Source organism: Borostomias antarcticus (genome assembly GCF_949987555.1).
Source record: "Borostomias antarcticus genome assembly, chromosome: 11".
Classification (NCBI taxonomy): domain Eukaryota; kingdom Metazoa; phylum Chordata; class Actinopteri; order Stomiiformes; family Stomiidae; genus Borostomias; species Borostomias antarcticus.
The window spans coordinates 3,555,675-3,575,284 of NC_140244.1; the positions used below are offsets into that span (position 1 = coordinate 3,555,675).

General features: G+C 43.5%; 1 protein-coding gene across 4 annotated transcripts in view; it reads left to right on the forward strand.

Annotated features, from left to right (window-relative positions):
- Positions 1-4,652: 4,652 nt before the first annotated feature.
- The window catches only part of slc2a9l2 (solute carrier family 2 member 9, like 2), a 151,220-nt gene continuing 136,262 nt past the window's right edge, over positions 4,653-19,610 (forward strand). Inside the window, exons 1-3 of one of the 4 annotated variants that reach the window (XM_084445624.1) lie at positions 4,653-4,730; positions 12,117-12,220; positions 18,210-18,308. In XM_084445624.1, coding sequence (XP_084301750.1) covers positions 12,134-12,220; positions 18,210-18,308 — 186 coding nt within the window. In that variant the 5' untranslated portion in view covers positions 4,653-4,730; positions 12,117-12,133. Of the gene's footprint in view, positions 4,731-10,831; positions 10,934-12,116; positions 12,221-18,209; positions 18,309-19,610 lie in introns of those variants that run through there. The other 3 variants (XM_084445626.1, XM_084445625.1, XM_084445627.1) reach the window with 3 other exon arrangements.

Below are 19,610 nucleotides of genomic sequence, written 5' to 3' on the forward strand. Positions count from 1 at the left end.
TCATGTAAATCATGCAGGCTAGTACATGTCATACAATAAGCTCATTTTAAATAATATTTTCAATGTATTCATTCTTCCAATTGTAAAACAGTATGATGTCTTCTAGTAGGTGGTTAGATAATTGCAGAATAAAAATCGGTGAGGGTTAAGGACAACATTTATGACAAGAGATATTACAAATGTACAATCCCACCAAATTGACCCAACCTCCTATTTTAATTCTATGTGAAGTCCAACATTTTTGGCAGCAAGGCTTTTCCACAGTGTTTTCCCAGTCTGCTGAAATGAAGTTATCCAGCCATACCTCATGTGATGCTAACTTAGTTAGTGAGTCACTGAATGAAGTCCTGAATCACACAGACGGAGCGCATAGTCTCAAGGGACAAGTGCACCAGAGACTAGAGACTATCCAGTTAGAAAGAGAGGGGGAGGGAGAGAGAGAGAGAGAGAGAGAGAGAGAGAGAGAAGAGAGGAGAGAGAGAAGAGAGAGAGGAGAGAGAGAGAGGTGTAGCGGTAAGTCGTTCATTCTTTTATTTCAGTTGCAGACCTTCAGTTTCATGACTGCAGATAATCAAAACCTGTTTCTTCAAAACAAAATAACTCAAGATTCAAAGGAAATTGACTGTGTGCTATGGTCTCACATTATGCTCATGTGTAATGTGACTCTGATAAGTGTGGCGCTGTGTGACAACATTGGTTCGGCTGCATGTGGACCCAGCAGGGATCAGTGAAGAGTGCAGTAGTACTGTACGTTTGTGCCAAAACCAGAACATAACGGATACCAATGCCTTAATTGGATATTCAGGACATGCAGTCAAAAAGGAACAAACAGATTTTGTGGACTGGACTTGTGAGCTCTTGTCTTTAAGCATAGTCAAATAACCCTAACCCTTGTTTATGACCAAGCACACCCTGAGCCAAGTTGAACCTTGATGTTTTGCTTGTCATCTATTGTAGGTTAAAGCAGGTCTGTCATTGAGTTCCAAGTGTTGAATCATAGGCCTAAGTGACTGATATATACGACATGTGACATAATGTCTGCAGTATACTAGGCTGTGATAGGTCTACTCCTGGGCCCAAAGAAACAAGATTACGGGGTTATAGCGCGATAACTTCAGGTTCAAGCCTGGTTTATCCGTAGAAGGTGGATCACTTTTCACCGTGCTATATCGCCATGCATGTAACGCTGCCGAGCTAATAAATAACAAATTCCAGATTATGGATCAAAACGTAGGAAGCACTGCTCGCTGACAATTCACTTGTAAAATGGACATATGGATGTTAAGATTCTATATGGAACTTCAGTGTGCGAATTAAAAAATTATCTGCAGTGCGCGAACAGTGAGAGGTTCTTTTAGGATGACTTTTTACAAACCAACAAAACCCTCTTTGGCTTTCCCTGATATCATATGAAAAATTGCAGAATGACAGCTGCTTGAGCCATATTTTGCCTTGTGCATTTACAGTCCCGTAGACTGTATTCTATATGCACTGCTTGCGTTTTATTAGCCTACCTGCAGTTTCGGGTAGGCTGTGGGTGATGCGGGCTGTGGGTGATATTTTTTAGTGTCACAGTAGCGACTGTGTTGCGCCTATAGTTCATATTTCTATAATATTGCTCCTCTTGTGTAAAATGCAGTGGACGGAACTTGGTTATGTGTGTTGTTTGCTTTGTCTATGGCCGTGTCCGAATACCCATACTAAGGTATGCGATTGGTCATTTCGAGCAAATAGCCTACCTCTCCTTTTACCGGGAACACGCATAGCTAGATTGGACCAGCTGGGTAGACTTAACCACGTGGTACCGTTTATGAGTGATTGCGGTTGTTTGGTTTACTCGAGCGAGCTAGCGAAAAGCTATCCTGGACATGTCGAGCTAGATGGTAGTACAGGGCACTGATGTCCCATTTATTCACAGTTTCACACACTGTTAGAGTTCTCCCATGGATCGAAATAACCCCAAATTCCTTCGGGCACATCTCTCCAGTAGGCCTATGTTTAGTTTACTCATCCCATGAATGGAGAAGGTCTCCTTGCGGTAGAGTAGCACTCATGGTACAGTGTTAGCTCCCGAGTGAGTTCTCAGATTACTGGCTTGGTTTTCATTCCTTCTTTTCTCACGCTGGCCACAGCAGGCGGTGCTGCTTCCAAAGGTCAGCACTGGGTCAGCACGGGGAGTTCAGAAGACAAATTGCAAGTCCAGCTTGATCGGCAGGTCACATTTCAAGGTATCTTTAAACTATAGGCTCATGCTTTAGTCTGTATGGTATTAGGCTACTTGTTTATTAATGGGTTTGTCGCCGCAGAAGTGCACGCTGGGAGAGTCGATCTGTTTGGCTGTCTGTTCAGATGTTAGCTTTATGTTTGCTTTATTTGCCACCCAGTCAAATAAATAGTTTTCTGTGTAGTCAGGAAATTAGTCTTTTGGTGACAGAAGCCAGATGGTATGTGGATCTTATCAGAACGCCTGTTATCAGTACACCTGTTACTGGTGAACTGTCCAAACAATTGATGCAAATACACTGTCAGGAGCTTATGTCAAAAATGTATTCATTCATTGATGGATTCTTTTCAAAAAAGTGCTTGTGAATTTTGGAGACACAATGTTCCCTGCAACAGCTTATCTATCTCGCTTCCCGCATGTCATGAGAACATGCATCCTATCTGCAGTGGTAATAGGGTTTGGGAAAATGTAGTCCCAGACTGGCCATCTTGTGTCTACACAGGTGTATCTATTTGTCTGATTGCATAGGATTCTATGCAGTAGAGCCAATCAGACAAATAGATACACCTGTGTAGAAACAAGATGGTCGTGTCTGGGACTACATTTTCCCAAACCCCACTCACACATTATGGCTGTGTAATTCAAGACCCCTGGCCTCATATCACTGGGGTGGGAGTAGCACCTTCACATTCCAGGGGTCCAGGAATGTATGAGAACAAGCTATAAGGATTAGTTAACGGGGTTTTTGCCTGAGAGATTTGTTAGGAGGGGGAAGTGAAAGCATGGTTGCACGTTCGTTTGCTGATCATTAGAGTGGGTCTCAGCCTTGGCTTACAACATCTGGGTTTATAAGATATGATAGATATGATATTTAAGTTATCATCCTTAAAACCACTCATTTTTAAAAGTTTGAGTAGGTGAAGACAAACGAGACAGGACAGGATAGAAGAATACTGGACAAGCGCCACTGTTTGGAATGCAAATCCATGCAATGGACTCAGGTATCTGAGACAAAGAAAAGTGGTTACCACTATTCATGGGTTTCACAGACCTGCCATGTTGAGGACCTGCACAGGTGTATAATTTGTCTGATTGGCTCTACTGCATAGAATCCTATGCAATCAATTAATTTGAAACACCTGTAGGTCCTCAAAATGGCAGATCTGAGACTACAAATGAAACCCATGAATAGCAGCTGGCCACTGCAAGTATTCCCCCTGAAACGGAATGGATCATAGATCATGATTGCAATTTGATTTTTAACATCTACTTTTTATGTAAGTGATCATAATAATGATGACCTCTGCTGTGATGATGTTAACCAATAATGGAAACGATGATGGTGATTAAGAATGTCTATGGCGATGGAGCTTCACATGTCATGTATGATAACCCCAGTTCAAAGGTTTGTAGAGGCTGTTTTATGGCTACTGTAATTGTCACAGGATTTGCAATTAAGGTGCCTCCGGTCAGATGCTAACATGAAGCTTCACTGCAGTATATCCATAGGCTAGCATCATCACCTAGCCTAGCTCTCTGCAACACAAGTTTGATTATCAAATTTGATGTTACTAAAACCATAGACTTTTGCCATGGATTTTAGTGGTATCACTTTACAAGCATATTGTTTAAAGAGTATCAGTTTGAATGACTAATTACCACATTCTGAAGGTTCAATATTTCAGTCAAAATAAGTAAACTGCCCCACGACATAGAATGTCAAATTAAATATTCTAGGACTAAAAGGGGACATTTTAATCAATCAATCAATCAAGATTGATTGATTGATTGATTAATAATTTGCATGGCTGAAATGGAAAGTTCTTGACTGGTGGTGCTGGGGTTGTAATTTGCTGTATGTAAGATTTTCATAAGATTTTAAACATTTAAATATGGTTATATTGCTATGATAAATTGAGAGGTGTAAGTGATTGAGCTCCTCTGTGAAAACCGTGTCTTTGTAGACTGCAGTATGGCTCTGCTATAGTAATTATACTGTAATAATTATTATAATTTGCCGTCTCACTGACAAAATGGTGTAGGTGCTCATCCAGGCCCATGTCATCTCCTGTCTGGACTACTACAACTCCCTCCTGGCTGGGGCCCCATTCTGAGAGGTCAGGAGCAGTCAGAAGCACGGGGCTGACTGTCGGGTTGGTGTGAATTGGGCTTAACTGTTTGCGAGTGTCTGACTAGCACATTAACCCACAATGCCACAGTGCAGGATAAGTGTTTATTTTCATTAATTTGTATTTGAATAAGGCAGCCCACAGAAGGATTGACAAAGTGTGTGTGCGTGCGCGCATGCGTGTGTGTGTGTGTGTGAGAGCGTGTGTGCGCGCGTGTCAGTGAGTGTGCATTTGCTGACCTCATGTTAATCATTGACGGGGGAAGTTTTCATTGACACAATACAGTACTCTCTCACTACAAGAATTGATACTGGTTCAGAGTGAAGTTGTATATTATTACCTCAGGATATTGTCATTGGGTGGCGGTGATTCACACGGTAGGTCAACATTATCAATACTCACATCAAGTGTCAATGCATTTGCATTGCCTGGGCATTGGTTATATTATATATTTGCGTGCGTTTTAGTGAGTTCAAATTCTTTACATTTTTACCTCTGCCCTAGCGAGCGCAAGGCAGAGGTAAAGTGTGGGGTAAGTAAAGTGTGGGGTAAGTCCGATCCGTTCTAACGACTTTACTCCATGAATATAGACCTCCTGCTCCTTCGGATCGGGCTACATCAGGGCTTTCTGATGACTGTCTACCTCCATGTGACAGCGAGTCGTCAGCGCATACCCATTAGAATCACGGTTAGATTCCCTGTCCGCCTCTCAGATTGGGCTGACGTACCTCTTAGACCTTGGCCTCCGGTGAATCGCACCGTGAGACACCTATGCCCCTTGACCCAGACCCCTGTCATTCCAGGCTCTGTCTGAACAATCCAACAGCCTTTAAGGAAAGGAGAGGTCTTGGGCTGATTCATCTGAACATAAGAAGTCTCCTTCAGCGACATAAATTAGATAATCTGAAAATGTTAATCTCTCAGGCAGACCCAGATGTCCTGGTATTGTCTGAGTCCTGGTTAAAGAAGTCTGATAGTAACTCCCCTGTAGCTCTGCAGCCATACAATTTATATAGAATCGATAGAGTGGGCAGGGGTGGTGGGGTTGCTATTTACATAAAATCTTGCCCGTCTGTCTCGTCATAAATGCCATTACTATTCCACAGTGTTTCGAACTGCTTGTATTGAAGGTTGAACTGGGGCCTACTAGCTCATTGTTTGTGATTGGTGTCTACAGGCCTCCCAAGGCTGCGGTCAGCGCTATTGACAAAATCTCTGATATATTCTATTTGTATTCAAATTAGGAGATGATAGTGATGGGGGATTTTAATCTAGACTTGTGGAGTGTTGCTTCTGGTTAACCGAAGGAAGTGAGTGGTAATCTGGGTCTTTCTCAATTGGTCACTGAGACTACTAGGCCGAATCCTAAAAATTATGGTAAATCTATTCTTATTGATTTAATCTTTAACAGATGTGACATAATTTCTGCTTGTTGGGTTTTTGAATTGGGTATAAGTGACCATTGTCCCACGGCTTGCGTTAGAACTACAAAGTTGGTGAAAACACAGCCACGTATTGTTGGGAGGAGAAATCTTAAATCCTTCAATGCTCAAGCCTTTTTGGATGACATGTAATAGTTTATGCTCAGTTGAGTCTGATGACGTGCAAGTCGCCCTTGACTCAAAGTAAAAACATTCAATCACTTTGTAGATAAAGTGTTCTACTGGTGAGGACAATGTAGATCTTTTTTTTTAATAAAACTGGCAGCACCAGTCATTAGGGAGCCATTTTCATGCATTTCTAATTTCTCATTGCGTCAGGTATAGTTCCTCAGGTTTACCATGCTTAGCCAGAGTTCTGGAGACGATGGTAAATAACCAATTGAAATCTTTTCTTTCAAGTCACTCAGTTTTAAGTACTCACCAATCTGGATTCAGAGCTAATCACAGCAGCATTTCCGCTGTTATTCTTGTAAACTGTCTTTGCCAGGGACGGCTTACACCCTCGTGTGTTGTTGTCTATGGAGCTAGCGCTAAAGTCCTGGTCCTGGACCTGGACCTGATGCAGGGAGAGTCTAATCCGTTTCAACCGCCCTACGGCTCAACATAGCCTGAACCGTGGGTACAGGAGGTCTAACACCAGCTCCATCTCACCAGCGCTCCATCGCCAAAGACCTGGATTCTCTGCCCCCACAGAGACCTGGCATAATAGCAACGTTTATGCTTCTATAAATGCTTTGCTCACCTGAATATGCCATTCAGCACATTTTGTCCCATCGCACTCCTATTAGGAAACCGTCAAGTGGATCAAATATGAGAAAGTCAGGCGAGCCAGTCCTCTTCTCCAGACGCTATTTCCATGGTGATCATGAACTACCAACTAGTTATCAGTCTATCAGAAGCGGGGAAAAGGGTGCAGGAACAGCCACCATAGCTCTTAACTGCAGTAGTGTTTCCTCCAATGACTTCACCTCCTTTGAATACCATGCTAAAGTCCTAAAGTGCCCTTCCCAGCTCTGTCAGTAACTGTATAGGCGACCCAAGCAATGCCCTGCCTTTTTCTGAACTCCTGTCCATCATCCATCATCCATACAAACTATGATAAGATTATTATCATTGGAAATTTCAACATACGTACATGTGGATACTGAAGCTAACTCAAAAGCCAAGGATTTTATCAACCTCCTGAACTCCATGGATCTTACCCCAAATATTACCGAGCCAACCCACAACCGCGGCCACACCCTTGACCTAGTTCTTACAAAGAGTCAGACTATTGCTCTACTCTGTGACCTCGCTCTCTCTGACCATTTATGTATCTTCTTAACAGCATTGCTATCTAGTACTGAATGCATTGTCAAGAAACTTCTTCTTATCTCTGCAATGGCTGATAGCTTTAGAGTAATAATGAACACAGTCTATCAACTCCAGAAGTGGGGTCTTCACGTAATGATTAAGACTTAGTAACCACCGTCAACACCAAAGTAAGGGCAGCCTTCGATTCTGTAGCATCTATTAAACTGAAAAAGGTTACAGCCAAACCGAAAGCTCCATGAAGAAATTAGTTAATTAATCAACTAAAGAGAACCTGAAGAAGGTAAGAGCGTACATGGAGAAAGACCAAGCTGCAGGTCTACCATTATATTCTCAAAGGAAGATATAATCTTTCTGCCTTTTTAAAAAGGTAATAAGAAATTCAAGGAAAGACCACTTCTCAAAATTGATTTCTATAAACCAAAAGAATTCGAGGGTTCTCTTTTCTATAATGGGCTTATAAATCCTTCCGTTAAAACACCTCACCAATAACCTGCTCTCTACCTCCAAATGCAAGGAATTTGCATCATACTTCAGATGTACTGTAAGATAACGAATATTAGGAGGAGTATCACCCAGGAAAGACCACGCGTCTTACTTATTGAACCTCTTCCTCCATGTTGTACCTTTGACATCTTCCAGTCTGGTTTTCGCGCCCATCATAGCACAAGAGACTGCATTAGCCAAAGTTGTAAATTACCTTAGAATTAACGCTTAATCCAAAGAGCTCTCTGTTCTCGTTTTCATCCTCCTGGACCTGAGTGCAGCTTTTGATTCTGTAGACCATGCGATCCTCATTGAAAGATTGGAGATGTGGGCCGGCCTCTCCGGTCCAGTCCTTAATTGCTAGATTGCATGCTTTCATCACAAGCAGGCTACACTACTGCAATGTCTGGCCTACGAAAGAAATCAATTTCTAAACTACAAATGTTACAGAATTCTGCAGCACGAGTCCTCACTAAGACAAGACGGAGGGCGCTCATCAAAATTGTAAATAAAATCACTACACTGGTTGCCTGTCAGTTTAAAAACATACTCCTATACTAAATACTATCTCTCCACAGTCACGCACCTGAATACATTTCAGACATGCTTGTCAGGTACATGCCCACTAGATCCCTTAGGTCCTCAGGTACTGAACTCCTAACAGTTCCAAAAACAGGCCCAAGAGACACGGGGAGGCAGCTTTCAGTTTCTATGCCCCAACCTCTGGAGCACCCTGCCAGAGAATTTAAGAAGTGCTGAAAGTGTGGATATTTTTAAGCAAGATCTTAAGATTTAACTATTCAATCTCACCTACAATCACTAGCCATGGCCTTAAGTAGAGACCCAGAGAGGTGGCCTTCAGCCTGCTAGTGAATCCTTAGTGTACATCCTGGGTGAACAGTATCTGTATATCCTTTTGTGCACTAGATGTGTGTTGCCTAGCGACTGGCATTTTTGGGTGAAAAATGTGTTGCGTACTGTATGTGCTACTAACCCTGTTCTGCCTCTCTTCTCACTAGTGCCTCTCCATTGTATTGTCTAACCAGGTCATGTGGATACCCCTCTTTCATCTGCAGACCAACCTGGGTCCATTATATGCCCGTCACCCCCTCAGAACGCGGGAAATGGGTATTGGTACTGGGCACCATACAGAATGGGGAAATTAATTTTATTTTTTATTTTTCAAGTCCCCACTGAATGGTGGTCAATGGGTGGTTATTTTCTGTGCTTAGGACAACACTAATCGACTGCAAACTGCCCAAAAGCACATTGCTAGATTCTGTAGGCTGAGAGGAATCCAATGAAATCCTCCTCTTGACATTTAGTCGATTTTACTGACTGCTAGCTCGACCAGAAGATGTAGCTCAGGAGGTGGAGTGGCCGGCTGGGGATCGCAAGGTCCCCGGTTTGATCGTAGCTTCCGGAGTGTGCCGAAGTGTCCTTGAGCAAGATACTAAACCCCAAAATCGCTCACGTGTACTTGGATTGGCCCACGGGCACGGCCCATGCACGTGCCCTCATCTGCTCCCGGCTGCCCTCAGTTGAGGGAGGGTGGGATAGGATAAGGGCACAGAACATTTCGTGTGTGTGTGTTCAAGTTGCCCATTGCATGTGTGTGTTGGAGTGTCAAACCATGACGAATAAAGACTTCTTCGTTCTTTTTATTTTCATGCAACTGTTCCGACCTGTTTGTAGCATCACAGCTATGTCCCGTCTGAAAGATAGCCTGGTTTGTAGCTACTATTGTACAGAGTGGACAATAGAACACACTCATTTTAACTGACACGAGTAGAACATAGCGGATATGTTGTGTTTGGCACGTCCCATTTGAATGATGGCTTGGTTTGGTTCACGTTAGCAAGCAAGCTAGCCCCTACTATTGGGCGCACAATAGAACACACATTTTGGCAAAGCTGAGCAACGGCAAAAATAATTCTCGAGTACCTGGAACGTTGGCGCGAGGTTATAGTTCAGCGTTGTTATCAGAGCGGCGCTCTATTCGGCGTAGGATTTCTATGGACTGGCTTGACTTGGGTGCAGTAGATGTCCTATAGGCCTACACCAGTGCAGCGCTGTGTGAGAGGAACAATGTGTTTTGTTAAAACGAGCCAAAACGTGAATTCATAAAAAAAAATCTGGCCCTGTTACTGCTTGCCCAGGACCCCTACGGATACCCGTACCGAATTTGAATGCTTCCAGGCGGAAGGTGTCCAAGGAAATTGCTAACAGATCCAGATGCAGAGAATTGCTCTGTAGTGTTAGATATGCACTGTACATACTATACTATAACACTTGTTGTACGTGGTAAAAGTGTTCCCTTTTATTTGTCATAAGTACATGTTATTGATACTATGTACAATTAAATGTTTTGCTCGCCCAATATGAGGCTCAAACCTACTGAGACAGTACTGAGATGAGGACTCATGCTCGACCGACTGAACACACACGACACACCAGCTTCTCTGACGGGGTGTATAGACTAAGAGCACACATGCTTTACAGATTCAAAAGAGGATATCTGGATTTTTGGCAGTGACTATACTCACGGGGGCCGGCAGTACCGATTTAAGCATTTTAGTCATGGATACCTTACAGGTATATTTTGGTTAGGTTATGGTTAAGGGTTAGGGTTGGTTAGGTTTTGAAAGCAGAATTTGCCAAAACAGGATGCAGCTCCACTGCTGTAAGAATAGTGGGTTCGTCTATTCTTACTGCCGTAAGAATAGACTGTACCTTCTCTTTTTTGTGTTGATAGGCTACGTGGAAAAGATTGCAGTGGTCTTGCCTTGTTACGTGGATCGTGGCCCTCACCCTGACCCACAGTTCGTGGAGGCCCCTTTATTTGCATGGCAGTGACATCAGCTGTGGGACGTTATGTAACGACTGCAACGTATCGACCGACTGGCAAGGGGAGGGTATTGCGGTAGGAAATGGGGGTTGTGATGAAAACAGCTATTCTATGCTGTCCAGTCATTTAAAACATGTTTAACTCTATGGAAGGAAGTTAAACCCAGTTAAAATGTGTTTGGGGAGAGTTCCAGAGGGTGGGGGCAGCGATGGAGAACCTGGTCACCCCAGGTTCTGTGTTCTGTTCTGGATGGGCGGGTCAGGAGGTTGACGTCAGCAGATCGGAGGGTACGGGGGTGACGGCGGAGGAGGTCAGGGAATTAGGAGGGGGTCAGGTTGTGGAGGGCTTTGAAGGTGATGAGCAGAAAGGTTATCTGTTTAAAGTGCATCCGTTGTTCGATTTGAGGTCAGTGGAGTTTTTGGAGGACGGGTGTGAGTGAGCAGACGGGCACTAGACTTCTGGGTGTACTGAAGTTTGTTGAAAACTTTGGTGGGTGAGTATGTGTTTTATTACGTGTTACTATGATAATAGTCGACTTAACATTCAGGTACATAACGTATGGCCAGCTGGTCATTGACGTTTAGAACCCCCCAGGCAAAGCCACTGAAAGGCTCTTAGTTTTTAAGGTTATTGTACTCTGAAGGGCTGATAAGGTATATAAGTATACAAGTATGTAAGTATGTAAGCCGCATGGATATACTCCGAAGCCCTGCCATTCTTCCTACTCTACTTTCTTTTTGTTTACACTCATACTTTTGAAAGGAATATGCGCCCTTCCTGTAGTTGCAAATGCTACTCCTGTCCAATGAGAGAACACAGGTCTGACTGTCAGCCATATGCATTAGCTAGTGCCATTCTCTGAAGGATGCAATGCAATGCAACAATGCAAATACTGGTGCATAAATATGTTTTGTCTTTGTGTGAGGCTATGGTAGTCCACTGTGTCTGAGTACGACATTGTTCATTTGAACTCACCATATTGAAAGGGTGGTTGAGCTTAAACATCCCTATGCAGCTGTGTTAGGTGAGGCCGGCAGTGTGCGTCTGCTTGTCCAGCATGAAAGTGCCCACGTGACGTTGAACATGATTCCTCATGGTTTGCACTGTCTGATTGATTAAAAACATTATTGGTTAATATTAGATTAGATATTACATTTAGACTTGAACTTGTTTTTAGACATCAATGGGTTTTACTATTGGTGTGGTAACATTTTGCAGTCTATTTGTAGCACCTATTTGTAGGTGTTGATTTGGAAATTCTCCTGTAACCATATTTACATATCAGGTGACCCCATGTGGGGTTATGGCCCCATGACTGTCTCTACTAACTCAGATAGTTACATTATAATGATAGCCACTAGATGGCAAACTGACTACCTTTGTGTTGTCTGGCCCAAAAAATAGCAACCATGGACTGTGTTCATTTGGTTATCTGTAGAAATGTGTTAATCAGTGTTACAGTAGTTGTTTTAATTGCAGCATCACTCTGTTGTCAAAAATCCCACTTTAGCAATTTAAATGTTATCTGGATCATTCCAGACAGTGTTCTAGTTGTTGAATATGGATACAGTACATTCAAATGTGCCTTATCAAATAATGTCAAGTGTGGTTGGTTAAATGCAGCAATTTCAATACTATTGTTCATGTAATCCTGCATATTGACTCTCTCATTCCAGTGTCCTGAAAACCAAAGATGGAGAAGCCTGAGGAGAAGACTCAACATGTTAAACCAAACAACAATGATAAAACGACAGACAAATCTCAAGACCACTCTGAAAAGGTTAGTGGGAGGTGTCTGGTCCTTGTCAAGTCTGTCAACTCACTATCCGTAGACAAGACTGTCAACAGATTGACTAATACTACTGTCAATCATTCATGTGAGAAGAGTACAGTAGGACTTCCTGTAAGCAACATGGTTGTCTTTGGTTACATGGGAATCCTGACGACCCATTTACTTCTCTTGACGGTGCCCCTTTTGTGACTGGAACTGTAAGGGTTGGAATTTCCCCCCTGTGGATTCAATAAAGTAGGCTATGCTGCTACATGTGGAAGCCAGACACTGAATGGGGTGTGTTATTCTAGGATGTTTGTAGAATGTGTTTTATGGCCCTTACACAAAATTAAATATCAGGGTAAGCACTCACACAAAAGGTTCGGTGTAGAACCGTTTGTACACATACAGTAGCAAAACTTTCTGATGAAAAACTTCAAGAGAAACATGTTCCGGTCAGAAAAAAAGCCCTTTTGGTCCCTTTTGCATGCATTTACAACCCTGTAAAAATATACAATTTGGAACCAGAAAGGGTTCGGTTCTGTCTCATATAACTTTTTATTTCTGTTTTATCTCTGTTCTATTGACTGAACATCAATAGTTCTATCCATATACATTAATAAATGGTCCTACTCAGCACTCTTTTGTGTAGATGAAAGCAGCCAATCCTTACAGAGGTTACAGTGTGTCCCTGGGGACATGTTAGCCATCTCTGTTGCCTGTGGTGGTGTTCAATCCCGATGGACCAGAGTCGAATATTTTGGTAATAAATCAGTAGAATTTGTTTTGCCGTTATTTCGTTTCAGTGCTCGTAGCTAGCTAGATTACTGCTGTTGGTTCCGTATCCAGCTATCCAGCTAGCGACGGAGCTCAGAGAGCAGAGCTGAAGAGCATCCGTTCAGCTGACCCCAGCTGTGTCAAACCCAGCGACTCATAACCTGCAACAGTGAAGTGAACAGTGAACCTGCAACATTTAATGCAATGTATTGCTTTATAAATGTTCTTAGCCGGTAGACAAACATACTCCAGGAGCTTGCTCGATCGCCTTGTTGAGAGGGGTCAGGGAAGAATTTTTACAGCTCACTTATCTGGCCCCCGGGTGATTACTGTTTTTTTGCTTCCATCTGGAATATGTAGAGAGTGGGTCGTATGCCCACCTCCCTTGTTCTCTGTAAAGCGCATTGTGTTGCCTCTGGGTATGAAATGCGCTATACAAATAAAGCTTTGATTGATTGAAGCACCACCAGTATATTTGGCACCTCTAATGCTGTGTTCACACCGGGCACAAATTTTTCCCTGCGGCGCGGCGAGTTTACATAGAAAGTCAATACAATTCGCGTGAACTGGGCGGCGGGCGGCACGAATCACCGAACTCGGCGGCGCGACGGCCAGGATTCGCCGCGCAGCGGCATTCGTTCATTTTTTTTTAACTTTCTGCGGCGGATTCGCGCGGCGACCCATTGATCCCGCGGCTAGATTGGGCGAACTGGGCGGCGCAAATTTTCTCGCCGCGCACGGTGTGAACACCGCATAAGTATCAGCACCCTAATGTCACTGTACATGCTGACCACATGCATGAATTGGCGGAGGTCTGTGCTCTCATGAGTGCTAGGGTCTAAATGTTGTGTTACACATGACACTTGTTGAATATGGTTGATTTTCAGAGAAATGCCTTTTAATCTGATCCTGTTAGCTATTTCCTAATTATTATGATTGACCTCTGAGTATGGCTGTAGCTGGAGCTTTCTGTAAGAAATGGTGTCCCTCTTCCATAGACTTATGAGATAAAGATGACATTCCATGGCTGGTACACTCTGTGCCAAACACCATTGTTGTGGTTAGAGATAGAGATCTGTGCGCCAAGCCGGCGTAGGTTAACTTGACAAAACAAGGCCACAGAAGAGACCAGAGAGACAGTCTCATCGGAGAAGAGACGAGGGAGGGGGGACACTCAAACCACATAAGAACGTTGCAACGAGACCAATGCTTTGATTTGAGTCCAGACAGCATACAGAGAGGTCAACTGTACATTAGACTATAAGCCATCGTCTTTTGTATGTCAAACCTTCTGGAATAAACAGCTTCTGCTGTCGCTCAAATCCCGTGTTGGAGAGATTCATTTGGGATCCATCAGAACAAGGAGACACTGGACTGTGTGGTATTCTGTGAGATTGGGGGCCGTCTTTTACTGTCATCAAAACACAGAGCTTAAGGACAATAATATAAGACAACTAAAGTCAACACATTCATATGGCTTTTCTCCTGTATTAATGCCAAATAAAGCGCCAGTAGTTTTCCATTATAAAAGTCATTAAGCTACAAGGCTGAGTGATTACTATAATTAAGCTACTAGATAGGCAGAAAATATAAACTAGAGACATGTAGGAAGACAAAAATACTAAAATTGCTTAGTCACCTTGGATGGTACCAATTTGTGAAAATATCAGTATTTGCCCCTGGACTAGTGAGTAAATGTTTTTTCATGGTCAGTTTTAGGCTCATAGTTTCAGTTTATAATTCTAACTTTATTATATTATAACAAGCTATATCACAAGAGGATAATGTCCATAGCAAATAATTGATGTTTTGATAATTGATGTTGTTTGAGAACATTAACAGTTTTTAGAGAGTAAAGGTCTTGAGGCCCGAGGCCTGTGCCTATAGGAGACGCGGGTAACCCTGGTTACGCTTGCTTGGCTCCAGCCCCTGAATCTGCATTTTTTAATTTTCAAAAAGCAATTGAGGGTTTGGAAAGGCTCTGGTCCAGATTGATTTCTCAGTTGGAATTCACACCAGGCCAATCAGTGTCCTTTGAATGCAATGACTGAATTAACCTGTGCAATGTGATTGGTTGGGGATGAACTGCTCATTTCAATAAACGGCTGCAGTGAGAGCAGTCTCAGACTGAACAATGAAGTGAAATGAACTGGAAATTCAGTCTGAGTGTCAGGCTAGGGGGTTGGGGGTTTTTGTTCTCAAGAATATTTTGGGTTTCATAATGTAAATCTGTGCATTCTTGTGAGTTTCGAGAGCAAAAAAAAGCAGAAATCTGAGGAAGAGAAACTGAGCCTGGGACCACACACACAGGCAAGAGTAGACCACCAGCACACCACAACAGCACTGCTCTGACCCCTGACCTCAACAGCAGCCCTCGCTCCTGCTCCAGATGATGCGCTCAGAAAGTGAACTCCGAATATGGGAGCATAGAAAATGGTTGTGCAGCCTACAGAAACAAACACCCCACCTATGGGCATGACAAACAGCTTCACAGTTGGACACTATGACCTAGCCATATACTACACTGTCACTAGTCTACTCTAATCTATCCAACATTATCAAATTATCTAAATACTGTACCCACAATACACCTCACCTCTACAGGAACCTAAACATCCAAACATGTAGAACAAGAACCAGACAAGCAAGGATGCTCCTCAGGCTCCAAACTCCGTGGATCTGGAGCAGGGCCCCTCAGTAGAATGGACTAAACGTTTACTTGGATACAAAGTATAGTTTTTTTTGTGTATAGAACAATATGTATTGGAAATGGGAAGAATGAACTGTGGCTAGACACATTGAGGCCTTTGTAATCGCCACCCCCTTATAGATTTCCTCAGGTGGGGGGAGGACAAATAGTCAAAAGAATGAATGTGTATCACACTACTACTCTCTAGTGGTCAGAACAGGAACTGCACACACTCCAATTGTATGAACTACACACACTCCAATATTTGTCAAATTGCGCCATGTTTGGGGGCCATATCATTGAGAACCCTGGTCTACATACAGTATGTTAATGTGATTTTGACTAAAGGGATTGTTAACTAATAGTTCCTATGATGCATGGAACTGCATTGCTACACATGTTCTTGTCTTTGGAACAGGGAAAGATGTGAATGAGACCACTTGGCATCATAAGATCTGATATTATTACTTGAATAATGATAGACCCATGTTAAGGGCTTATCCAGAGCAGGATTTGAACCCACAGCTCTTCCGAGCTCTTCCTTTTGTGAGGCGGACGCGCCGACAGTTGCCCTTGGAGGGACTGACGGACTCGCTTGACGAGGATTTCTGCGGACTCACGATTCACTCGGTTACACTTGCAATAATGTCAATTGAAATGAGAAGCGCCACTGTGCAGATGCTAGACTGTCAAGCAATTCCAATATACTCTCTAAAAAGATTGTTTGGTCAGGCTGAAAACTCAGTCACAGAACTCTATCCTCACGCTTCATATTGCCTTTTGTTCCCACTCCTCTTTTAGTCTTTTCTGCCTACACCTCTCCTTCTGCCTACGTTCCTCCTCTCACCTCAAGGACATACTTTCTTCTTCACCTTTTGCCTCCAGTTCCTCTCCACTCCCTTCCCCTCTCCATTCAAGCCTCCACTCCTCTCCTCTCCTCTCCTCTCCTCTCCTCTCCTCTCCTCTCCTCTCCTCTCCTCTCCTCTCCTCTCCTCTCCTCTCCTCTCCTCTCCTCTCCTCTCCTCTCCTCTCCTCTCCTCTCCTCTCACATTTGATTGCTCCTCACTCTTGACCTTTCCTCACTCTTGTCCTCTCCACACCCCCACCTCTCTCTCCCTCTCTCTCCCCCCATCCTCCTCCTGCTGCTCCCTCCTTCCTTTATTCACCCCGGGTCCCAGGTGTAGGATGATGCTCTCTCCTCCCCGAGCACAGATATCTCTCTCTCTCTCTCTCTCTCTCTCTCTCTCTCTCTCTCTCTCTCTCTCTCTCTCTCTCTCTCTCTCTCTCTCTCAGTCACTCGTCTGCATTCCTTTCCCCTCCTCTAGCATGATGCTCTCTCCTTACAAAGACTTCTTGTGCCCCCCCAACACACACACACACACACACACACACACTGGAAGGTGGTTGCCTGCTTGAGCGAATAGCACCAAGACTTCCTATCTAATCCCCTCCGTGTGCATGTATTATTCAAATATCTTTCATTAGCTTAGAATACAAATAATGAAATGGTAAATAGGTATGTAAATTCCAACGTCTTCCACAGTGATGGATTTCCATCACAAAGGGATTTTGATTTCTCTGGAATCTTGGGGTTATTTATTCACCACTGTATTTTGGGAAGGACAGTTTAAGTTAATATATTACTAAGGTGCTTTATGACCTCATAAAGTGTTGAAATTTAAAGTGCTGTAGAGGTTTTTAAAGTGCTGTAGCCTACACAGTTTAAAGGAGTCCTATTATGCTACTTTTCAACAATTGAATTTAAGTCTTTGGGCTTAAGTCCCCAAAACATGTCTGAGTATTTTTGTTGAAAATACCACTCAGAAAAAGCGTTCTAGCATGCCTCTATACCCCTCTGTTGACCACGAGATCAGATTGAGCGGATTGAGTGCTTTTTCCATATGCAAATGAGCTCAGCTAAGAGCAAGTCGGCAGGCTAGAGAACGAGGACTGTTGACGGCACTATGCTACCTCAAATATAGCTTGCTAGCCTGGACCATCCACACTCGATGCCACTGTGACAAATGTCACTGTCCTCTCTCCCTGACTAAACGACAGCATTAGTGCCCATGTTATTATCTCCACGTTTGCACGCTGTTACCTCTTGCATTTACATTCACTAGCTAGACACCACCAGGCTATATGACACCATTCGACTAAAAACAATAAAAGCTAGTTTCTTTAGGCCGAGGGGAATCCAATGATGTCCACTTAACATTTGATCATTTTTAATGACCGCTCGATGAACGAAGTTTACCAATTTCATTCCACTAACGTTCTAAATGGAACATGCACGCATTATAGATTTGTTGGCATTGACTCAATCTGACGGTGGTTGTCAAGGCGCTCATTTATAAGGGAGGAATGAAGGATCTGGCATTAATTATGGAATCCGGAATGTCCTTTCCCAGAATTCCCTCGGTTTTCATTTCACCTTGATCAATATAGAACATTACACAGTACAGCGATGATCCTCGGGACAGTGAGCCTATAGAAATAATCTGTTGTACGTGTGTGTGTTTTACCCTGCAGAGAATCACAGCCTGCCTGATGAGTGCAGCGTTCTTCGGTGCGCTCGGCTCATCCTTTCTCTACGGGTACAACCTGTCAGTGGTCAACGCTCCGGCATTGGTGAGTCGCCATATCAGGGTCAGCTTTTTGATTGTCCTTGTGGAGGGTAGAAGACCTGCCATGGATTTCCTCATGCCAGACCTTGTTAGCACTCCAGGAAACACTGGATCAACACAACAACACCTACATTATTGTGTTGACAAACCAGTGATGTAGACAAAAGAAGATGACACTCTGGAGGGTAAGAATAGAACATAAACAAAAAAATCGTCTTTGCTCAGAATTATATTTCTCAACAGCTGGACAGTGTTTGGACATCTCTACGTTGCTCCTTTCAAGTCTACATGTCTGTATACTGACCTGCACATGAACAAAAACAATATTTTTGCAGTCATGATAAACAGATACAGTATTGTTGAGAAAGGTGTAGGTGGGGGGGGGGGTCTTCAACTACTGTACAATCCCAAGAGGACTCGCAACAAAACCTTGCATTGATTCCAACCCGGCATTTGGGAATACAATTAAAAAATAGATTGCCATCTTTAATCCCTTTATGTAACGCAATCATGATATTTTTACTTGCCATACTACTCCCTTATAAACACACTCTCTCACACACACAGAAAGACAGAAACGTTTACTTCCGGAGTGAATCACAGAATGCCGGTAATCACAGGACTGTCATGTCATTTATTAAAAAACAAAAACAAAACAAAGGAGAATGAACTTTCTTTATTCAGTAGGAATCAGTGCTGAGCTGGTTGATCTCACGCCGTGGGATTAGTGGGTGGGGGGCAGCCCAGGAGAGGAAGATGCCGAGGTACTGACCTGGTACTGACCCGATACTGACCCGGTACTGACCTGGTACTGACCTTATACTGACCTGGTACTGACCTGGTACTGACCCGATACTGACCCGGTACTGACCTGGTACTGACCTGGTACTGAACTGATACTGACCTGGTACTGACCTGGTACTGACCTGGTACTGACCTGGTACTGACCGGATACTGACCTAATACTGACCTGGTACTGACCTGGTACTGAACTGATACTGAGCCGATACTGACCTGATACTGACCTGATACTGACCGGATACTGACCTAATACTGACCTGGTACTGACCTGGTACTGACCTGATACTGACCTGGTACTGAGCCGATACTGAGCCGATACTGAGCCGATACTGAGCCGATACTGAGCCGATACTGACCTGATACTGACCGGATACTGACCGGATACTGACCTAATACTGACCTGGTACTGACCTGATACTGACCTGGTACTGACCTGGTACTGACCTGGTACTGACCCGATACTGACCCGGTACTGACCCGGTACTGACCTGGTACTGACCCGATA